The sequence below is a fragment of the Tyto alba genome, unplaced genomic scaffold, assembly GCF_018691265.1.
Source record: "Tyto alba isolate M040663 unplaced genomic scaffold, T.alba_DEE_v4.0 Super-Scaffold_8, whole genome shotgun sequence".
Classification (NCBI taxonomy): domain Eukaryota; kingdom Metazoa; phylum Chordata; class Aves; order Strigiformes; family Tytonidae; genus Tyto; species Tyto alba.
The window spans coordinates 20,478,035-20,498,004 of record NW_024881329.1 but is presented as its reverse complement, the minus strand read 5'-3'; the positions used below and the strand labels follow the sequence as shown (position 1 = coordinate 20,498,004).

Genomic DNA, 19,970 nt, shown 5'->3' with positions numbered 1-19,970 from the left:
ACTGGTGTGGGGAGCTGGGGCAGTTTTGTGGGGCGGTGGTGCTGCAGTGGTGGTTGGTGAGGCCGGGGTGCAGCGCTAGTGGTTGTGTTGGGGTGCTGGGTGTGGAGCTGTAGGGACTGGGGTAGTGGTGGGGAAATGCCGGTGTAGGTGCAGGTACAGGTGTGGGTTGGGGTACAGGTGCAGGTGTATGTACAAGTGCAGGTACAGGTTCAGCTTCAGGTGTAGGTGTAGGTACAGGTGTGGGTACAAGTACAGGTGTAGCTGTAGGTTCAGACTCAGGTTCAGGTATAGTACAAGCACAGGCATAGGTAGAGCTTCGAGTGTAGCTGTAGGTACAGGTACAGGCATAGTACAGGTACAGGTGTAGCTGTAGGTTTAGGTATAGGTGCGGGTACAGGTGTAGCTGTAGCTGTATGTACATGTACAGGTACAGGTTCGGGTGTAGCTGTAGGTTCAGGTTCAGGCGTAGCTGTAGGTACAGGTACATGTACAGGTACAAGTTTGGGTGTAGGTTCAGGTTTAGGCTCAGGTATAGTACTGGTACAGCGTCATGTCTAGGTTCAGGTTTAGGTTCGGGTACAGGTGTAGCTGTAGGTACAAATACAGGTACAGGTTCGGGTGTAGCTGTAGGTAAAGGTACAGGTACAGGTTCAGGCTCAGGTTCAAGTATAGTACTGGTACAGGTTCTGGCTCAGGCTCAGGCTCAGGCTCAGGCTCAGGCTCAGGCTCAGGCTCAGGCTCAGGCATAGTACAGGTGTGGGTGTAGCTGTAGGTTCAGGCTCAGGTATGGTGCTGGTACAGGTTTAGGTTCAGATTTATGTTCAGGCTCAGCCCCAGCCCCAGCTGCCGGCCCCGCCCCGCCTCAGGCCCCGCCCCGCCTCAGGCCCCGCCCCCGCCTCAGGCCCCGCCCCGCCCCGTGCCCAGCTTCGCCTTAGGCCCGCCCCCCCGGTCGCTCTGCGATGACGTCGACGCCCGTCATTGGCTGCCGCCCTCACGTCCCGGCCGCGCGCCGCGGCAGCAGCCCGGTGTCCGCCATGGCGCGGCCCGGGCGGCCGGCGCTGGGGCTGGGGCTGGGGGTGGCTCTGGGCGCCGCTCTGGGCGCCGGGCTGGGGCTGGCGCTGCTCGGGGAGCTGCGGCGGCGGCGGAGGGGCGGCGGGCGGCCGGCGGAGCCCCGGAGCCCGGGTAAGGGGGCCGGTGCGAGGACCCGGGGCCGGCTTTTACCGATCCGGGTGTGCGCGGGGCGGCCGCTCAGGCGGCGGGGCCGAGCTGGCAGCACCGGGGGTAGCTCAGCAGGCTGGCGCTACGAGTAAAATCGCTTGTGGGGAGGATCAGTGCCTTGAGCATCTGCGCTGGGGTATCCCAGGCCTTGCCTTGGCCACCCGGCGGGAGCGGCCTGTGAACGGTGTTTTCATCCGCGGTGTTGCGGAACCGGCTCTTAGGTGCTCGCACCTTCGCTTTTCCCCGGCACGCCGCAGGTAGCGTGTACCGTGCGAGCAGAACGGGCAGGCCCCGCTGGCTTTGGCGGGCTGGCGGCTGCTGCTGCAGCAAACGCCAACCCTTGGTTGCTCACCGCATGTCTCGGAAGGAATCGGCTCGTCCGGTTTCAGGGGACTTTGCCCTGAAACAGCAGGGCCCGAACAGGAGCGGGGAGGTTGGGAGTGTCTGCGGGGACAGCGAGAGCAGGAGCAGCGGGGCAGGAGCTGGGACCAACCCGAGGGGCTGCACAGCCCCTTCTGGGGAAGGTGGCAAAGCCAGCAGCGTAGCTTCTGAGGAGCTAGAGAAGAGGAGGGAAAAGATTACAGTGCTTTATTGAAGAGAATTTAGATTTTTATCCTCGAGTCTAGACACGTTAACACAGGGTACCCTGGAAGATAAGCCCTTCATGTCTGCAAATCTGGCTGCTTTTCTGAGAGGGATTCTCTTTTTGTTGTTGTTAATATAAAATGGCAGTTCCTTCTTAAGTAATTGACTTAACTGGTAGTGTATTTGTAAGCTTTCAAGAAAACATACTTCACATCCACAGATGTTCCTACATGCTGGCTGATCGTGCTGTATCTGCAAGCAGGTTTAAGGGTCAGACAGACTGGTAAAGGTTCAAGGTACTCAGTAGAAGGCAATGACGCATTTTAATGGCTAAAATGCTATTTAAATTCTGATGTCTCCTCTTTGAGTTTCTGGGGTTTGGTTTTTTTTTGTTTTGTTTGTTTGTTTGTTTTTTTTTTTTCCCCTTGAATAAGAATAGAGGGTTTGGGTTCTTTTAAAGAATAGGTCTTATTTGGCCAAAATTAGCTTCCATTGGCTTCCTTCATTGCAAGGTCAGATGTTATCTTACTCGATGTCCTGGGGAGCTGTTTGCAATTCAAGAGAAAAGCAGAATGCAGTTTTTCAGTGTGCTGTTAGTACGGAATTGTGGAGAATAGGAATTAAATTAATTTGCAGCCAGGACTTTAAAAAAAAACACAGCAGTTTCTTCATCTACTGTAGTCTTTGTCATATTCAGTGTGGATTTTGCTCTTAAAAAAACAAAATTACAAGGGGATTCTTATAGAAGTGTTGTTAACAGAGCTTTGTTTACCTCAAATTGCTATTGCAGATCTGTTAAGTGTGGCTGGATGCTGGTATCAGAGAAGGGAGCAGTAAACCAAAACCTCAAAACTTGAGACCAAGCCTCATGTCCTACATCTTCTGAAAACAAAATTGTGCTAAGGCTTCCCATGCGAAGCCCTTTCCCACTTGCATCTAATGAACTCCTTCTCTTGTTTTCTTTAAGTTGTGGCCGGAGCGGTGGTTCCCGTGGAGGCGGGAGATGCCGCTCCTCGCAGCCCTCTCCTCGGGTGTGAGGAGCAGGCGGGTGTGCTGGAGCGCCTTGATGTCGTGTTGAGAAACATTGCAGAGCTGAGGAAAGAAGTGGAGGAGCTGCGGAACAGCCTGCAGCACTTAGCTGCGGAGATCGTTGGCGGAGTCAGGTAACCCACCCTGCCCCTTTCTGGCTTTTTCTGCTGCTGCACACATCTGCTCCATAGCATGGTAAAGCAGCCATCGTTGAGTATGTTCAATTTAAAATCCCAAAGTGGAAAAAGTGTCTCTTTAGGTTTCACTGGCATTACGTCTTGATGTCCAGTGAGATTAACATAAAAGAAATTGTATGTTTAGCCAGGGTTATTTTTTTTTTCTTAGCAAGTAGTGACACTTGCTTCATATTGTAGACTGGGAAGGTTATCTGTTCTGAAAATGTCTCTTGTTACTGCTCTTTTCTCTGATTGCTGCCAACGGTAGGTAACTTTCAATATAGAATGAAAGGTCCTATGTTCTGCAGGGTGTTTCAGGATTCCTATGTCTTTGTTCACTGAGGAAATTGCAGGACCACGTGTGATATGATTAGCCCTTTGTATATGGATTGCATACATGGACCAGGTCTGTTGTCAGACTTGCTTTAACTGTAGAAGACCTTGTTCGCTGTATGGTAGCGGGATGTTTGTATAAGCGAGAGTAAGTCACATCATGAATCATTTTGATATAAAGTGAGCTGGGTAGAACCTGCTGGTGAGGGGAAGGGAAGTGAAATAGCAGGCATTTCACTATCAAATATTTATTTGTTTCTCTTTTTGCCTTCCTCAAAGGTCCCATCTGGAAGAAACCCAGAAAGTAACTCGCCGGAGGCGGTTCCCTTTTCCTAGAGAAAGAAGTGATTCCACAGGCTCCAGTTCGATTTATTTCACAGCCAGCTCAGGAACAGCCAATACAGATGATGGGGAAAGTGAAGGAGGGTAAGCAGAGCATCAGGCTAGAAGCAGCTTTTACTGGCTTTGGTGCCCAATCACTGATGTCTGAGCGGTTGATAACATGAAGGACGGGTTTTTTTCTCACTAGGTGTCTGTCATCCTGGTTTTGTTTGGTTTTATTACAGTAAATCTACCTATGGCAGGGCTAGATTGAGAGAATTGCAATGATTCTGACTTTTAGAGAAAGGAGGAAAAGAAAAAAATACAGTTTTTGAGGGGTTTTTTTAAGCAAAGATTTGACTAGGGAGCCTTGTGGGAACATGAGAAGTAGAAGTCCTGGGACTTGAATGAGAGAGCTTCTAAATAAAATTTCCATACAATAATGTATTTTAGAATGTCTGGAAAACTTGAGAAAGTTAAAAATATATTCCAGTTAACTAAAATGTCTTCAGCTAGGGTATTTCTTACATTTTTTTTTTCTGTGTCACACTGATCAGTTGTGTTGATTATTTATAGTTTAAAAACAGGTGAAAAGTACTGTGTAGTTTAAGAACATCAGTAAAAATTACAATATAGATGCAAGCATTGTCATATTACGAGGTCTACTGCATACTTGTGTGTGACTGCTGCCTTTGTGATGAAACGCCTCTCTTCTGTGTCTTAATCAGACGAATTCTGTAGCTTTTGAGGTATGTGTGTTCTAAAGCACGCAGTGCTGGTCATACATGTTTTCCCAGGGAAGTTAAAATGGAATGTGATTTAAAGAGCAAAGTTAATGATGGCCCTGAGAGCAGGGCAGGCCGAATGGGGACGTGATGTGCAAGTGACCAGTCAGCTGGTGCAGACTGACACTCGGGAGCATGGGTTTGTCGTCGGGGGACAAAGCAACTGTTATGGGAGCAGCCTCCTAGAACAAAGGACACGGATCTGCAGGAGAGCAGGCTTTGTGACTGCCATAGCTCGGTGGCATTTTAGTATTTTATCCTTGGTAGCTGGTATTGGTGAAGCAGGAAAGAGCAGATGTGATCTCATTCAGGATATTGAACCGCTTCATTCATCTGAAGCGGGTGTTCGTATGAAAGCAAAATTAGGGAGTAAGCGATTCACGATGGTGTAACAGGTAACAAGGCTGCAGAATAAATTTTAAAACTATATAGTTGGTTCTGAAGAGAAGACCTTGCTATCTAGAGAATAACAGATGTATCAAGTCATCAGGCTCCCAGTGTATTTTGTAAATGGTGTTTTTTTTCAACAGATACCAGCCCTAGGTGCCATCTGATCATGAGAAAATTTTATGTCGTGATAGGGGCTTCTAAGGTTCAGAGAAGTGGTCCTCCTTAGGGGACCTCAAGTGAACTGTGGAGCAGGGATATATTTTGCTGCAAACCTTCGTTACTGTATTGGGAACCTAGTGATGGTTGGAGGAGTTCTCACTTTTTATTTAAAGTGTGTAATTAGGTTTAATGACAAGTGTGGAGAATTAGTGCATAAGCAGCTCTCGCCTGATTTAAAAAAAAACAGAACAAAACAAAACAAACAAACAAACAAACAAAAAAAAAAAAACCAAAACCCAAACCAAAACAAAAAAACCCACGCACATTGACTAGTACATAATTTCTCACTCTGGTATTTGTCCTATGCGACTAGGTGTAATATTAGTCTATTCAGGACCAGCTGACTTTAGTGTGCAATATTGTCTTTTAGAGATGTAAATACTAAAATTTGCTACTAGAAGTTCGGAGTAGGAAATATAAATTTTGGGAAAGACTAAGCTTTTTAGCAGCCACTGGGAGGAAGAATGAGACTGTTCTCCACAGATAAATTTCAGCTGTGCATTCATTTCTGGCAATTGTAATATTTTAATGACATTCAGAAGGCAGAACTCACATTTCAGCTTTTTGTGAACCACATGGATATAAGCATCTTCTCCAATTCCATATACAATTCACAAAAATCATCACGAGCTTTCAGGAGCCCAGAGGTTTTGGGCTGCTTAATTTCTCTATATTGCTTTGGCACAGTGTTGGTCTTTTGGGCTTCTCTGCCTCCTCTTTCCATGTGCTTTTTTGTTCCAAATATATGTTTTCATTTTCCTTCAGGATGTGTGCTAGCCAGAGGCCTCAACATACTAAAGCATTTAAGAACTTTCCATCATCGTAAACTTGAGAGAACAGGCTGATAACATCTAAATCCCTTAATCTTTCTGAAAACTCTGCGTTTATGAAGTCATATATGGTATTACTTGTCTTTTTAAACTGGCAGCATCTTGTATGAGCTGTCTTGGAGAAAACACATTTTTGTGGTGGAGGAAAAAAGTGTATAGGAGCCATCCATTGCTGCCTGTTTTTAAAGACCATATTGTGTTTCAGGAGCCTTCAATGTGGAAAGTGTTTTTCAGCTGAAGTACTGAAATCTTTGCAACTGTCAGTAAAATGTTGTAGTGAGCATAGCCCACGGCCGTGCTGCCTAGTAGGTTAGAATGGGAAATAAGAGAATTTGAGGAGTTTGTGTTTAAGTACTGAAACTGAGGTAGTCTAGCGAACTAATAATATAATTAATCTTAAGAAAATACCAAGAAATTAATCTTAATCACAAAACAGTCATGCCAGTGTCGCCTACCACCATGTTGTTACATTAGCCATTAGTTTAGTGCTGCTTACATAGTCTCCAGCATATCATCTTGTAGTGCTTGTTTTCCTGGACTTGCAGAGATAAGGCTGACTTTTACTTTATTTCTTGTCTTAAAATGTTTCAGTACAGAGAGTGGTGTGTTTTTAAATTTATGGATGAGGGTTGGAGGCTGTGGTGAGTTGAGGGTATTTGTTTACCCTCTACCAGAGAGGGAAATGCTTGAGCATTCTTGATGGTTCTTGGAAAATTGAAGCTTTGATAGCCAAATGTGTCTTGTTATCTATGTTTGGCCAAGTTACCATAACTGCTTTCTTCCGATATGGTCTTTGGTCACGTATCCTTGTCTCCAGACAAAGGCAGCTTCATACACAGTGTGAGGCTCTCCCTCAGAGGAGAAATTCAGCCAGGACCAAAGAGACTGCAGCTGTGGATACTGAATGCCTCCAGGCTGCAATGACTTTCAATTCTCGAAGAACTTGTAAGGTTGGCTTGGGCACAGTTTAATTGGTAACAATTAAAACTTCCCCTAGAATTGTTTATGGGATTTGAAGTAGCTTGCTTTGGGAAGAGAGCTTTCTATTCAGATAAACCAACAAAATCCAAATACAGAAGTGCACATTCCTAAATTACTGGCTGATTTGTGCTTATTCTTCAGTTAAAAGCTTACAGATAAATGTGAGGGAGACAAATAGGGAGCCTTCCTCAAAAATAAGTTAGCTCTGTAAGTAGGCACCCCACTGCAATGGTAGTGGTCAATACATAATGCTGTTTTAAGTGTCCAGCTTATGTGCCTGTATATGGCTTGGGGAGGCTTGATTCTAGCCATTTTCAGAAACTGTGAGCTGAGCTTTATCTTGGTTCATTTGACTAATTTAGCAGCTAATCACTGCCTGGGGTTTTGTACATGTGGTGTCTTTTTGTGGCTCATCTGCTGTCTCCTTTCTGGACTTGTTGCTCATGTGAAATAGTTTTGCTCCCTCTTCTACTGGTTTGCACCTTTTCACACGTCAGTGTGAACAAGCTGTTTTGTATTTAGCGCTCAGACAAGACAGTGGACGTACTAGATATTGCCAAAACAGCCATTGTGTCTGAAATTTCCTGGAACAGGCTAAAAACCTCAGGTTATATTTTCCACATGGGTGAGCGTGTTGGATTTTTCAGTTGAAATTCTCTTTTATAATCCATACGTTTAAGTGAATTGTCCTGTCTTATTCTTAGTTTAATTCTCTTACATTGAAGTTAGAAGGTCTAAGAGAAGTTGTTATGGTGTCTGAGAGAGATGTGGACGTTGGTGACCAAGTTCTGCTCAACTTTTGGGGGGCCTTCTTTCTTCAGCTGTTTGAGGTTGGGTATAATATATGAGAAATAACAATTGGTGTGCTGTTTGAGACACTTGGATTGTACAGTATTCCCCAGGATAAAGAAAGAAACTCCTCTTCCTCTCTTAGGAAGAGTTGTTTTTTTTTCTATACCAGATGTATAAAACTGTCATAGGCTGCACCACATCTCCTCAAACTAATTTTGCGTTATGGGTTGTTTTGATTTTGGTGGTTTTTTGTTGTGTTTTTTTTTTTGTTTGTTTGTTTTTTCAAAGATACACCACAGCCAATGCTGAGTCTGATTACGACCGGGAGTCCGAGAGAGAAAGCGAAGAAGGGGAAGACGAAGTGAGCTGTGAAACAGTGAGAACTGCACGGCGGGATTCCCTGGATCTTGTCAATGAGGATGAACCACATTTAATCCTCGATTCCTCACTAGAGGAAGAGCTGGGTCAGCTACTGCAGCAGGCTGACCGCTTGCACGACGGAGATGAGCAGGACAAGAGAGAGGGATTCCAGCTGCTGCTGAATAATAAACTGGCGGTAAAGGTTGCCTTTTTATATTTTCCAGCAGTGATTTGTGTTTTCAGCTAAATAGCTGGGAAAGAGGCAGTTGCATATCTTAGCAGGGTTCAGGCCCTGCACAGCGCCTGGGCCAGCTTCCAGTGGCCCCCATCCTTGGGAGTGGGCTGAAGGCCAAAACCATTCGGGCTACAGCAGCAGCCGGTTCCCAGTCGCTTTCTGTCTTGGAACTCTGTGTCTCATCATGTCATCACTTTCCCTGAGTGAATGCACTGTACATGTGTAAAGGAACAGTATTGTGTGTATACAGTAAACTCAGCAAATGTTTTGAGAGCGTTTACCTTGTTGCATGTGCAATGGCTCGATCTGTATTCAGGAAACTTGGTGTTTCCGAGGACCACCCAGTGCACGTGTGTGGTGGTTCGTGAAATAAATAAGTTGGGTGTTCCGACAGAGGGCTCAGACAACACTTAGGTGTGTCTTAGCTAACGAGGTGAAAAACCTGGATGGTGCAGGTGTTTTGCCACTTTGAAGAATGTGGGGTTTTCATACAGTACAGGCGATGGGCATCGATCCCCTGATGCGGCGAGCGCTGGCGCTGGGCTGTGGGGACGTAGCAGGGGGCAGTGCCAGTTCTGCCCGAGCTGCAGCGGGTGGCTGGCTCCCACCCCTGGCCACAGGCACCCGGCACGGCCGAGCATCTTGCTGCGGCCGGTGTGACCTGCCAGCGCCGGCACGCCTGGGCCCGCTGCAGTTGCACCATCAGCCTCTGCTGGTGTTTACCCGAGTGCTGCGCAGCCAGCAAAGAAAACATTTTGGGTTACCAGCTTTTTATAGAGCCTTTTTTGTTTCCTGTATTTCCACAAGGAACAGAAGGAAAGAAATAACAGATAATGTGGTCAGTTCTAATTTCAAGTAGATTGGGTTTTTTCCTTCCCACCAGGAAGTGACAGGCCTGTTGGCTTTCGAAGTTCACTTGCATCCTTCTTTGTGGTGATTCTCCCACTTTCTTTTGTTTACAATACTACTGCAAAAGGATCCAGACTTAGGGTGGTTGTGGTTTAATTTTCTACTTTTTTTTTTTTTTCTAAGTAACTTTGAGTTTGTCAGAAAATATCCGCTTCAATTTTAGCAGTACACCTGCAGTATTGCCCGGCTTTAGGAACGAGGCAGGCTGTGAAACTGTTTGAATGCAGACTGAGGCATGAAAAAAGCAAAATCGAGTTTGTGAATTTTAATGTAGTGAGGTTTACAGTGATTTTTTTTTTTTTTTTCCTCCCCAGTGTTTTGAGGTTAGCAGAGACTGCTGAAGAACTGACTGCAGTATGGCCTCTGAAGTGGAGGTGTTCCTTGTCAGAAGGCAGCAACAATTAAACCCATAGCCGTAGTGTAGCACTGTAAGCTTAATTATAAACTTGGCCATCCCGTTTGCCCTTTTGTGGTTCTGCTTCAGTTCTTTTAGAGTTGGGGCCTTTCACGGATTCAAAAAATGCCTGTGTGACTTCTAGTATATGCCCCCACTTGATTTTTGATTTCTCATGTTCTTTGTCAATGGCAGAATGGATTTTGATATATAACCTTTATGCTTTTACTGCAGTATGCAGACCAGAAAGACTTTCTTTGGCGCCTGGCCCGAGCACATAGTGATATGTGCGAAGTCACAGAAGATACAGATGAGAAGAGATCGTACGCATCTGATGGTGAGGAAGTGGGTGTTTGAGGCAAAGGGAGGGAGATGGTCAAAGCTGACATTACACTCCGGGTTTATAAACCCTGTGCTTGCAAACAGTGTGGATTTTTGTTTTTTTCATCTTGTAATCTTTTTTTTTAGGCGAGTAGCTAGCAGAGCTGCGGTGGTATGTGTTTAAAATTTTTGCTTTCTGAAAGATAGTGTAATGAGACCAAGGGCTAGTTGAAGTTGTAAAAGTTTTTCTCAAACCTATCATTTGTATTCTGTGTGGTATTAAGAGAAGTTTTTGCTGTAATGCGTTTAATTTTGTCTTGCTAACACATGTAGAAGTAAAAAAGAAATTTATTTTTAAACGTGTTTACTGAGAGGAATCAGTTTAGTTTCATTCTCTTGTTCTTCACCAGCTCAAATGTGGTTTGTTTGCGAGGCTGTAGGTGGGTCATAATAAAACAAAAAGTCATCTCTGTTACAGTTAAGATGTGCAACAAAGAAAAATACTATTCTAAATAATTTGTCCTGTTTATTATGCACATAAATAAATATAGTGAGTTAATACTATAACTATCTAATATAATTATTCCTTTTTGGAAATCAGTGTAGCCATTTAAAGCATAAAATTTAAGGTTTTATTTTGATAGTCTGTTTAGCCTTCAGTTGACACTGAGTTTTCAGCTTTTTGAGGCTACAGGTTCTTGGAGGAGAGAAGAAGGGGAAGTGAGGCAGGTCCTAGGTCTGAGGCTGTGAAATGCATCGGAACAAAACCACCGAAAGCTCTAATTAACTTTTCTTAACATGGTGTGGAAGATGTTTTCATTATAGATAACTGTGCTTCCAAATAAGGTGAAACCATGTTGATGAGTCAACACAACTTGCTACTGTACTAAAAATTTGCATGATCTCTTCAAGTGATCTTGGATGTTCCATTTCACTGCAAGAGCATGGAGTTATTTACAGGACATTTTCAAGCCAAAAGTATTATAAAAATAACAAATATGACTTCTATGCCATTCTATTATTGTACTCTAACAGCCTTCGAGAAAGAAGTTAAGAGGGAAAGCGGCTGAAGTTCTTACCTCTGACCACTTTTTTGCAGGGAAAGAAGAGATAGAAATTGCCTTACAGAAGTGGGATCAAAGTGCTGAGTGCCATCAGTGGTATGTAGCTTCTTACTTTTGGCTTTTAAGAAGCATAGGAAAAGGACTTGGAGGTTGTTGTGAGCTGAGCTGCATTGAAAAACATAAAGATTATTTGTCCTTACTTGGAATATACTAAATTGATGTTATTTTCCGTAAAAAGCTGGTTTTAACAGCTTTGGTTGACTGGCATAAGTAATGGCTTGACAGACGGTAGGTTTGGTTGTGATTATAGTAATAAACTTTGCTTTGCTTACTCCAATTTAATTATGAATTTCTCTCAGAGGTGAGATGACCAGAAGGGTTCTTGAGCAAAAGCTCCCAAATAGAATAATGAAGTTCTTTGGGTACTAAGAACAGATCATATCAAGGCTTTTGTGAGCCTGCACCTAACAAGCCGATGAACTTTGGTGGTGGCAGTGAAGGATGAACTTCCAGATGAGCCTTGGAGAAAGAAGCTATTGACAAAAGGAACTTGAGATGAATAAGTACACTGAGCTCCATTTGGTGTTCACCAGCTCAAATTTAGCAGACTAAATTCTGCATATTCTTTGGGCTACTCGTAGTTTTGAGTGCATACATTTTGACGAGGTGAAGGAAGGCTTGTTCAGAGGCTTTCCTGGGAGCCGTGGGATTTCCCTGTCCGAATGCAGGAGGTGTGCCCAGCAGCTGGCCCCAGGCTGTGTGTGTGCCAGGGAGGACGCTGCGAGCCCCCAGGCACGGGCAGGAGCTGCGCCTGCAGACCCTGGGAAAACGCGTCGCGGAGCGCCCTGTTCCGCGCTGGCTGCAGATGGGCTGCCAAAGAGTGTTTCACGCAGATAACTTGCAGAAAGCTAGTTCCTGGCTTTGAGAGCTCAGTATGGTGAGGCTCTCTATTTCCTCTCTCGAATCCTCTGTTTCCTTTGGCCTCTTTTCAGCCCCCTATAGAGAATGTGTATATCCTTCAAAGCCACGCTCGCAGCCAGCTGCACAGCTGTGGGGGCAAAGTCTTAACAGTTGTTAAATATGAATGAGGCTTTTCCTTTGTGCTCCTCCAACATTCTTGGGTTAATTGTTGGTTTTTACTGTGTTATTGACATTTCGATAATGCTCTGCTGCACAGAGATGCTTGCTTTATGTCAAGAGGTGATATATTTGCCTCACTCAGCTAGGCCTGTCAGCATGGGCTTAGCTCTGTGCCAATGTTCTTATATTAATCTTAATTCTGGAGTAAGTAGAAACATCATTCTTATCAGACAGGCTTTTATAGTCTTCTGGAGAGTGTCTTGTGGCGGGGCACTGCTGTATTCTGCTCATGGGTGTGCTGCTTGTCACTCTGCAAAGCACTCTGGCTTTGAAATGAACTGAGACAGCAGCATATGGCTCTTTTTTTTTTTTACAAATATATTTTTTTTTTTTTCATGGTAAAAGATGAGGTGATCTTTAGTTTAGCAAAGCAAGGTGTGCTATGTTTGTATAAATGCTGCCATTGTCTGGGATTTCAGTAAGGAGTTAGGCGAGAGGGAAAGTACCTTGCTCTCTTCAGCAGCCTGAATGAACACGCTTTGGTTGCAGCTCATGGGATTGAAAGAATTGGTTTCCTTTTCAAAAAATATACCAGGAGAGAGTTTGTAGAGTGGTGCAGATATTTGTAGAGATCATGGTTTTGTGGTATTCTGGTAAATTCCTTGATGAACAGTGTTTATCAGCAGTTACTGTGACATGTAAAATATGTAAAATAGAATAAAAGAGAAATTTTTTTTTTAATGAAGATTATTGGGAAAACAGGATACGCAACATCTTTACCAAGCAAAATCTGTGCTCTTCTGAAATGACTAAATTTATTTGGAGGATTGTTTTGGACTACCGACATCTAAACAAATGCCTTTATCACTTTGAAAAAATTGTCTTTTAGCTTATAGTAATACATTGAAAAGATTGTCTTTTAGCTTATAGGAATGAATTGCTGTTTTCAGTTAAAGCTTTAATATGAAGGAAGAATACTGGGACAGACAACGTGACAAATCTCTAGCAGATTATGGTGTTCAGCTTTGTCTGCTGGTGTAGCATCTTGAAGGAATGGGTTTTTAGTTGCCATTTAGTTTCCAGGTTGAGTCATAAAGTTTGTAAGCCACTTTGCTCGATGGTTTGGTATCTTGCAAAGCAAGGTTCTGCTCCAGGGTGTAATAGTGACAGCTTTGTGGTTCCGAGTTTACAGTGGGCAGAAGTAGTGGCTGTAATGTGATGTTCAGTCATGCGTCTCCAGCGGAAAATCTCAAGCCTCTCGAGCTGAGGTGTTCTCAGTGCCTCTGTTACAGCCTGTGCCTGCCTCTTCCCACACTGGTTTTGGTAAAAGAGTGCTCAATTCTTGTCCCATTAGACCTGTCTCTTATTCAAACAGGGGTAAGACTTCTGCACAGCTACATCTTGCTTTTAATTCTAGAGAGCAGCTGCAGAAGGGCAGCTGGAGAAAGGAAATAGCAGAGCAGCATGTGGGAGGCATGGGATTTATTGGAAATGGATATGTAACTACCTTTATCAGACACAGAAATAATTATTTTCTACCATGAATAGAACAGGAAGTTATTCCCTTTCCAGCTCTGTATGGGTCATGGGATGGTTGCAAGCTGTTTTAATTGTAGTCTTTTTATGCTAATCGAATTTACCCTGAGGAAAAAAAAAAAAAAACCACACACAACTATTGCTCATTAAATGATGTGAATGATTGCTCATTAAATGAGTACGTGAAAAGATACATATATATGAAAAATGTAGGATAAAACATAGTTTCAAAAGACATTATAGGTTGTTTTCCCTTTACTCAAGTAATGGGCACATTGCTCAGAATTACGTGTAGTTCATCATGCTGTCTGTGGTAGCAACATTTAGGAAAATATAAAAAAGAAAAGGAAAGAATGCAATAGTCTCTTCAGTGTGCTGTCCCTGCCTCCAGCAGGGAGATGTGCAGGGGCCCCTTCCTTGCCCATGATGGAGCTGTCCTCCGTCAGTCTGTGTAATCTGGTTGTAGCCACTCCGCTCCTGCCGCTTCCATACCGTCCACTGGTACAGATCCCATATTTTAACGTGCTCTGTCTAGAAGAAAAACTGTGTCCTCTGTTTGAAATTGCCAGTAGAGGTTTCAAAGCTTTTTTTGTTTTTGATTTGGTGCCCTGGCTCTTGGTTTATGGAGAAGTGAACAGAGAACGTTTATTCACACTTCCTATGTAAATTACGGTTTTGTTCTGTTGTATTTCTCTCTTTAGTATCTGTATCCCTTGCTGAAGAGTCCCAATCTTTTATTATCTCTTTTCACAGGGGATCATTATCTCTCATCTCCCATGTTTTCTTTCCCCTATTATTCTCTTTCTACCTCCTTCCAGACAAAGTATGGGAATTCACTGCAGAACATGAGCTGTGGGAGCAGAGTAGATTAGTGTAATACTAACATGATCCTTTTCATTCTTGCTTCCATATACAGTGGTCAACATTGTCTTTCTCTTCAATACAGCATACTAAATGGGCATTTTAATAGAAATATTCCCAGTGATTTTAATGCCTCTTCTGTGTGATACAGACTCTGTGAAGCCGGTGACTGTGTAGGTATCGTTAGGGCTGCATTTTTTCTGTGTGCGTTATTTCATGTTGACTGGAATTTTCTATTTTATCACTTGCCAATCAGTGCTTATGGATGACTTAAGATACAGTTGTGCTGGTTTTTGGTGTTTATTTGTCGTTCTCTATGCTGTATTTGCTTCTGTTGCACAAATCATTCCCTCTTTTACTGGCTTTGTGTGATGCTTGTCAAGCAAGATGGAAGATATTTTGCATACAATTATCACTGCAAGTAAAACTTTTTTTACCCTTCTCAGTGCTTCATAGTTATTGCAGTAATGACTGACATTTTGAAGCAACGAACAAAGAAAATAACTCTGTGAATGAGAAGGGATTTCTGAGTGCTGGCAAAGGCTGAGTGGAGCGTGACTGGCTGCAGCTTGGGAGCGTTTGTGGCTGGGTGGCTGGAAGGCTTTGGCAGCGCGGGAGCAAGTGGTTTCTCAAGAATGACAGAGGAAGCAGTAAGTGTCTGGGACTATGTCTGGACTAGCTTTGGGATCTGCCCAAATATGAAGGAGAGTCCTTTCATGGATCCCTTGGGTCTTCTTGACATCAGATTTGGTACAAAGCTGTTACTGTAGTCGCTCTTGGAAGCCAGCTGGTCCCAGGAGAGCCATCTCCACAGAGCCGGTCAGAACAGAACCGAGATTTGATCGGGGCTACACAGGCCAGACAGGCCTCGTGCAGCAGGACTGATCTCTGGCTGTGCCTCCCCTGCAGGCACCACTTAGGAACGTAGAAGCGTGTGAGAGTTGGGTTGGGCATTTGATATATTTAGTACCTTTACAGTAGGTTTGTGTATTGTAGGCTGATTGGTATTACACCAAATGCTCTCAATGCCTGTGTACTCCTGTCTTATAATTTCCCGATTCTTACTTTTGATACAAACATCAAAGTCATTCTCTGCTTTAATTGTAAAAGATCTCTGGATGGAGAGATTATGTCCAACTAAATTGGTTACTCCCTTAGCTGATGGCAACTCATGAATAGGAGCACAGAGCAAGTTTGTAAGTCTGTTCTTGCTTTTAGGGATGGGTGGAAGAGGCATGGATTGTTGCCCAAACCTGTGCAGTTTGTTGCTTAGGCACAGATATGTGACATCTTCATGAATGAAGTGAGAGAAATAATTGTAGCCTTGTTAGAATCCCCTGTCCATTTTGGTGTGGCTGTTTGCAGTGCAACTGCAAGAGCATAACGGCAGCTCTAGGGATGGGGAAAGGATAGTGAGCTGTGTTTGCCTTGGCTTCTCCTCCTATCGTTAAAAGAAATACTGAAGTACAACCAGAGCAGTGAGGGATTTCAGAGGTCCATCTGGGAAAAATTTTGCAGGTCTTGTATTAGCAGCTTTTGTTTGATTTTCATATTTCACATTGGAAATTAAAGGCTATTTGCTGACTGCTGAAGGCTGTCGTTACAGAAGAAGTAATAAGCTTTAGCCCTCTTGGAGAGATTATATATGTTATAGAGAAGCGGGAGGAGGATATGTTCTTGGGTTGGATGAGCCTCCACAATGTGTCCTCTCCTCTAAAGAGGCTGTCGCTTTGGTGGAGCACCCTGCATGCTTGCTAGCCACTGAATTGTGTACCAGCCCTTTTAAATTCTGTTAGTACATCTGGTAGCTCGTGGGTAGATACCAGTTTTTTGAAAAGCGACAGCATTCCGGATATGACTTGAAGATAGCTTTAATTTTAACAACTGGCAGTATTTCAGGATTTAACTCTTCATGGATTTCTGCCCAGATCTGGCCAATTTTGAGCTATGTCTGGATTTGAACTGAGCATTTTCTGTTCTGCGGGTGGATTAAACAGGGAAGTTACTGACAATATAGATTAGGGACAGAAGCGACTATAGCAAATAGGAACAGGCGTTAGAAGATATTTCAGAACTTAGAGGAGAAAAAATAGCATGCAGCTAGAGCTGCTTGACAGCATCCCCCTGACTCAGGAGGGTCCCTCCCTTCCTCAGGGGTGCTGGTACCCTGAAACATCTCCACGGAGAGTCTGAGAGTGGGAACACCGGAGAGGAGCCAAGGAAGAGAAAGAACTGAAAAGCATGAGCAGGGACAAAAGAAATCCCAGCAGGGATCAATATTCCCTCCTTTTCTTGGAAACAGTGAAGTGATTTGACATTTACGGTCTGTGGGTTGCTTTTTATTTGTTAGGCGTAAAGAAAAGAGAAGTTCTGAGAACTGAGATCTTAAGAGTCTGTGTGTGTCAATAGGAAGCTCTCAGAGCACAGGTGATAACGCTACAAACAGGAAAAACAACTCATGCACTACTAAAGGCTTCATGTCATGGCTCTTCTCGTTGGTGTTGGTGCAGGTGACACCTTCCTTGAAAGCATTAGTAGTTCCTGCAGCCGGGTTTCTGTAGTTTGAGTATCTTGCCCAGGCATGTCCAGGCTCTTTGCTGGCAGCTCGTGGGAGGACAACTGCAAGTCTTCTGAGTAAAACCGGAGGTTTAAATAAGCATGAGGTCACTCTATAAAAATTATATGTTCTGCACAATAAATACCATTTGTATCTTTAGTCTTCACCGGGATGAATACGTTTTGTTCTACAAAGAGATCGCATATGGTTCTTTCTTACTGCCTCCCAAGGCAGACTAGAGATCTTCAGCAGATAAAATCAACATAGAAATCGAACTAAATTGAAGACTTACTTTGTGTCGCAGTTGAGGTAGCTAATGAAGATTTTAGCTTGTTTAGGATCAAGGGAAGATGAAGTGCGGTAGAGGTAAAGAAGGGGATGTTTCAACCTTTCTCTTCTGTGGCAGTCATTTGAATTTTGACTAAAATCACTAATGAAAATTGACTTTGGTTTTAGCCATGTGCCTGAGTAAACTCCTTACTAGCTAACATGTAACTCAACATAATTTGCCAGGTCTCTGGAACCTGAACACGTTCATAGGCATCTTAATTAAATGTGAAACAGAACACTGATCCAGAAAAGTAGTTTGGTTTCTAGTGTTTAAGGAATTGAGAACACAGAGTTGGGAGGGGCCTCCAGAAAGTCATCTCACTTACCTTCTTGCAAGGGTGTATGCCAGGTATACCAAAACTGGCCCTGATCCCTAAAAACTTGGGGCTTGTTCTGTGCCCTTCTCTCTCCTTTCTCCTGTTTTATCAAGTAGTTTGTTTAATTATATGGATATAATAATACATATATATAACTATATGGATTTTTCCTGATATCAACGTAAGCTTCATTTTTACTTCTGTCTTCTCTAGACATGAAAAAAGTTTGATGTGAGAAACTGTAAGAGGCTACAATAGTTGTTGTATTCATCCAGTGTTTTGAAAGAAAGCAGACCTACTTGTCACAACCTTCTAGTGTGGTGGTGTTCTGCAAGCCTCCTATTCTCATTGTTGTCATATGGACTCTGTCCAGCTCGTCCTTTTTTTTTCTGTTTAATTTATTACTCAAAAATTGTGTACAGTACTTTAGCTGAGGTTTGCTAGTACAGCATCATATTATTGCCTTGGGCTGCTTGTGATATACTGTAACCTTTAAATTTGATTCTCTGCAGCCACCCCCATTAATTGATAAATTTTCTAACATATGCTAGTCTGCAGCCTATTTAAATTTAATCTCTGCTGCAACCTAATGGAGTTAGTTAATAGCATCAGTGTCATTGTCAGAGGATTTTTTTGCTGCTCCATTCAATGTCCATCTGCTCGCAGTAAGTTTTAAAGAGCAGTTAATTGTGGAAAAATAAGGGTAAAGGAGACTCGGGTAGTTCATTCACTCCAAAACAGTTCTTCCTTATGGGTGCTTTTCAGAACAGATTAGACAGCCCTCCAGTGATGAACCTCCCACGTTCACCCCTCAATGAACTGCAAATAACTTTGTACCAGTTACAGCTATACCAAGTTTCCTTTGTTTGCTCACAGAAATTTCACAAGAAGGATGCTAGCAATCCTAAAATTTAATATACATCTTTTTTTGACCTTGTTAATTTCTCTAAAGGCAGAAGACTTAGATTATTTTGATACTTTTTTGTTGTCTCTTTCATTAGCAAGGCTGAGAATTCAGGTTGCTAGAAACTTCTGCATCCCATCTGTTCCAAGACACTGAGACTGCAGGTGTGAAGCACAGAAATTAAAGACAATACCAAGTGTCTGGAGCAGATTTTCTGTCTGAGACTGGGAGCAGTTTTGAGCGATCGTCTGAATTCATCCTGAGATTCCTAGGGTTGCACTTTTCTGTCTTCCAAGTGGAGATACTATTTTAAGTGATATTCTGCCTCAAGCCCTTAAGGTGGTATAGGAATTACTCATTTTAGTATGTTGGGATCTTGCTTTCGTTTTGGTATATCTTGGGCAGATAAAGTAGTCTTTGTGGAGCTGACTGCCCGTGGAAGGGGTGAGGCTTTGCTTGTGCAGTGGCTTTGGCTGCTTTTGCAGAGGGACGAGGGTTGTCATGAGTTTGCCTCAGTTGAGTGTTCTTGTTGGTCCCACTAGAGCAGTGCTGAGGAGTTTGTTACTTGGCAGACAGGAGCCATAATCTGCCTTTGCTGTGCAATTAGTAACAAAAATTAAAATAAACAAAATACAGTATTGTCTCAATTTAAAAAAATTAAAGTTGTTTTCATATAAAATAGTGAAGACCTTCATATAAATATCTGGGCATTTGGGAGTTTTATGGCTTGGCAGTGGTGTAATGTTTGTACTGCTATAATCATGGCCCTTGTGGAGTCTGCTGATGAGTCAAACTCGGAGGAGGTCTCCTGCAGTTGTGTGCAGTGCTGAAGTTGTTCCCAAACGATCATCCGGGGCAGTCACGAGAGGCCTACAGAGAGCTTTTGGCATAGTTGTGCTCCCAGTTGCCATATCACTTCAACTAGAACAATGTATTCGGTTACTTTTTCCACCAAGTTGTGCAAGCATGTGATAGAGGACAGCTACTTAAAAGGTTTGGAGAGAGCCTGTGGGCATTTTAAGAAATTAGATTATTTTTTCTCCCCACTTTCTCACTAGGCGTACATGTGTACATATCTGCATTTCAAATCAATATATCAGTCTCTAGATTAGGAGATGCACCGTTTAATTTATGGTGTATTGAGAGAAAAGTTCACACATGGAAGTAAAATAATTATACTAGTAAAAAAACTCCAACAACCTGCAGACACAAGTCTGTGGCTTTAGGAAGTGTATATGCATACTGTTTTTTTTTTTTTCTTAAGCCACATATTAGTCAACTTAATTAGCATTATGCAGTTTTAAAACTTGCTAAGGGGAATTTGCATGCAGAAAGCTGTCAGGTTAGTTGTTTCACCAGAGCTGATGGTCTGCAACTGAACTGGTAAGTGCTTAAGTGGTCTCAGTCATATTCAAGTGATTAAAAACTTGTGTCGGTAAGTAT

At 43.2% G+C, this 19,970-nt stretch overlaps 1 protein-coding gene across 2 annotated transcripts in view; it reads left to right on the top strand.

The window, feature by feature from the left end:
• Positions 1 to 1,034: 1,034 nt before the first annotated feature.
• RMDN3 (regulator of microtubule dynamics 3) overlaps positions 1,035 to 19,970 on the top strand; it is a 37,285-nt gene continuing 18,349 nt past the window's right edge. For both annotated transcript variants that reach the window (XM_042784865.1, XM_042784864.1), the window contains exons 1-6: positions 1,035 to 1,182; positions 2,771 to 2,966; positions 3,621 to 3,767; positions 7,948 to 8,215; positions 9,792 to 9,894; positions 10,978 to 11,038. In XM_042784865.1, coding sequence (XP_042640799.1) covers positions 1,035 to 1,182; positions 2,771 to 2,966; positions 3,621 to 3,767; positions 7,948 to 8,215; positions 9,792 to 9,894; positions 10,978 to 11,038 — 923 coding nt within the window. The remainder of the gene's footprint in view (positions 1,183 to 2,770; positions 2,967 to 3,620; positions 3,768 to 7,947; positions 8,216 to 9,791; positions 9,895 to 10,977; positions 11,039 to 19,970) is intronic.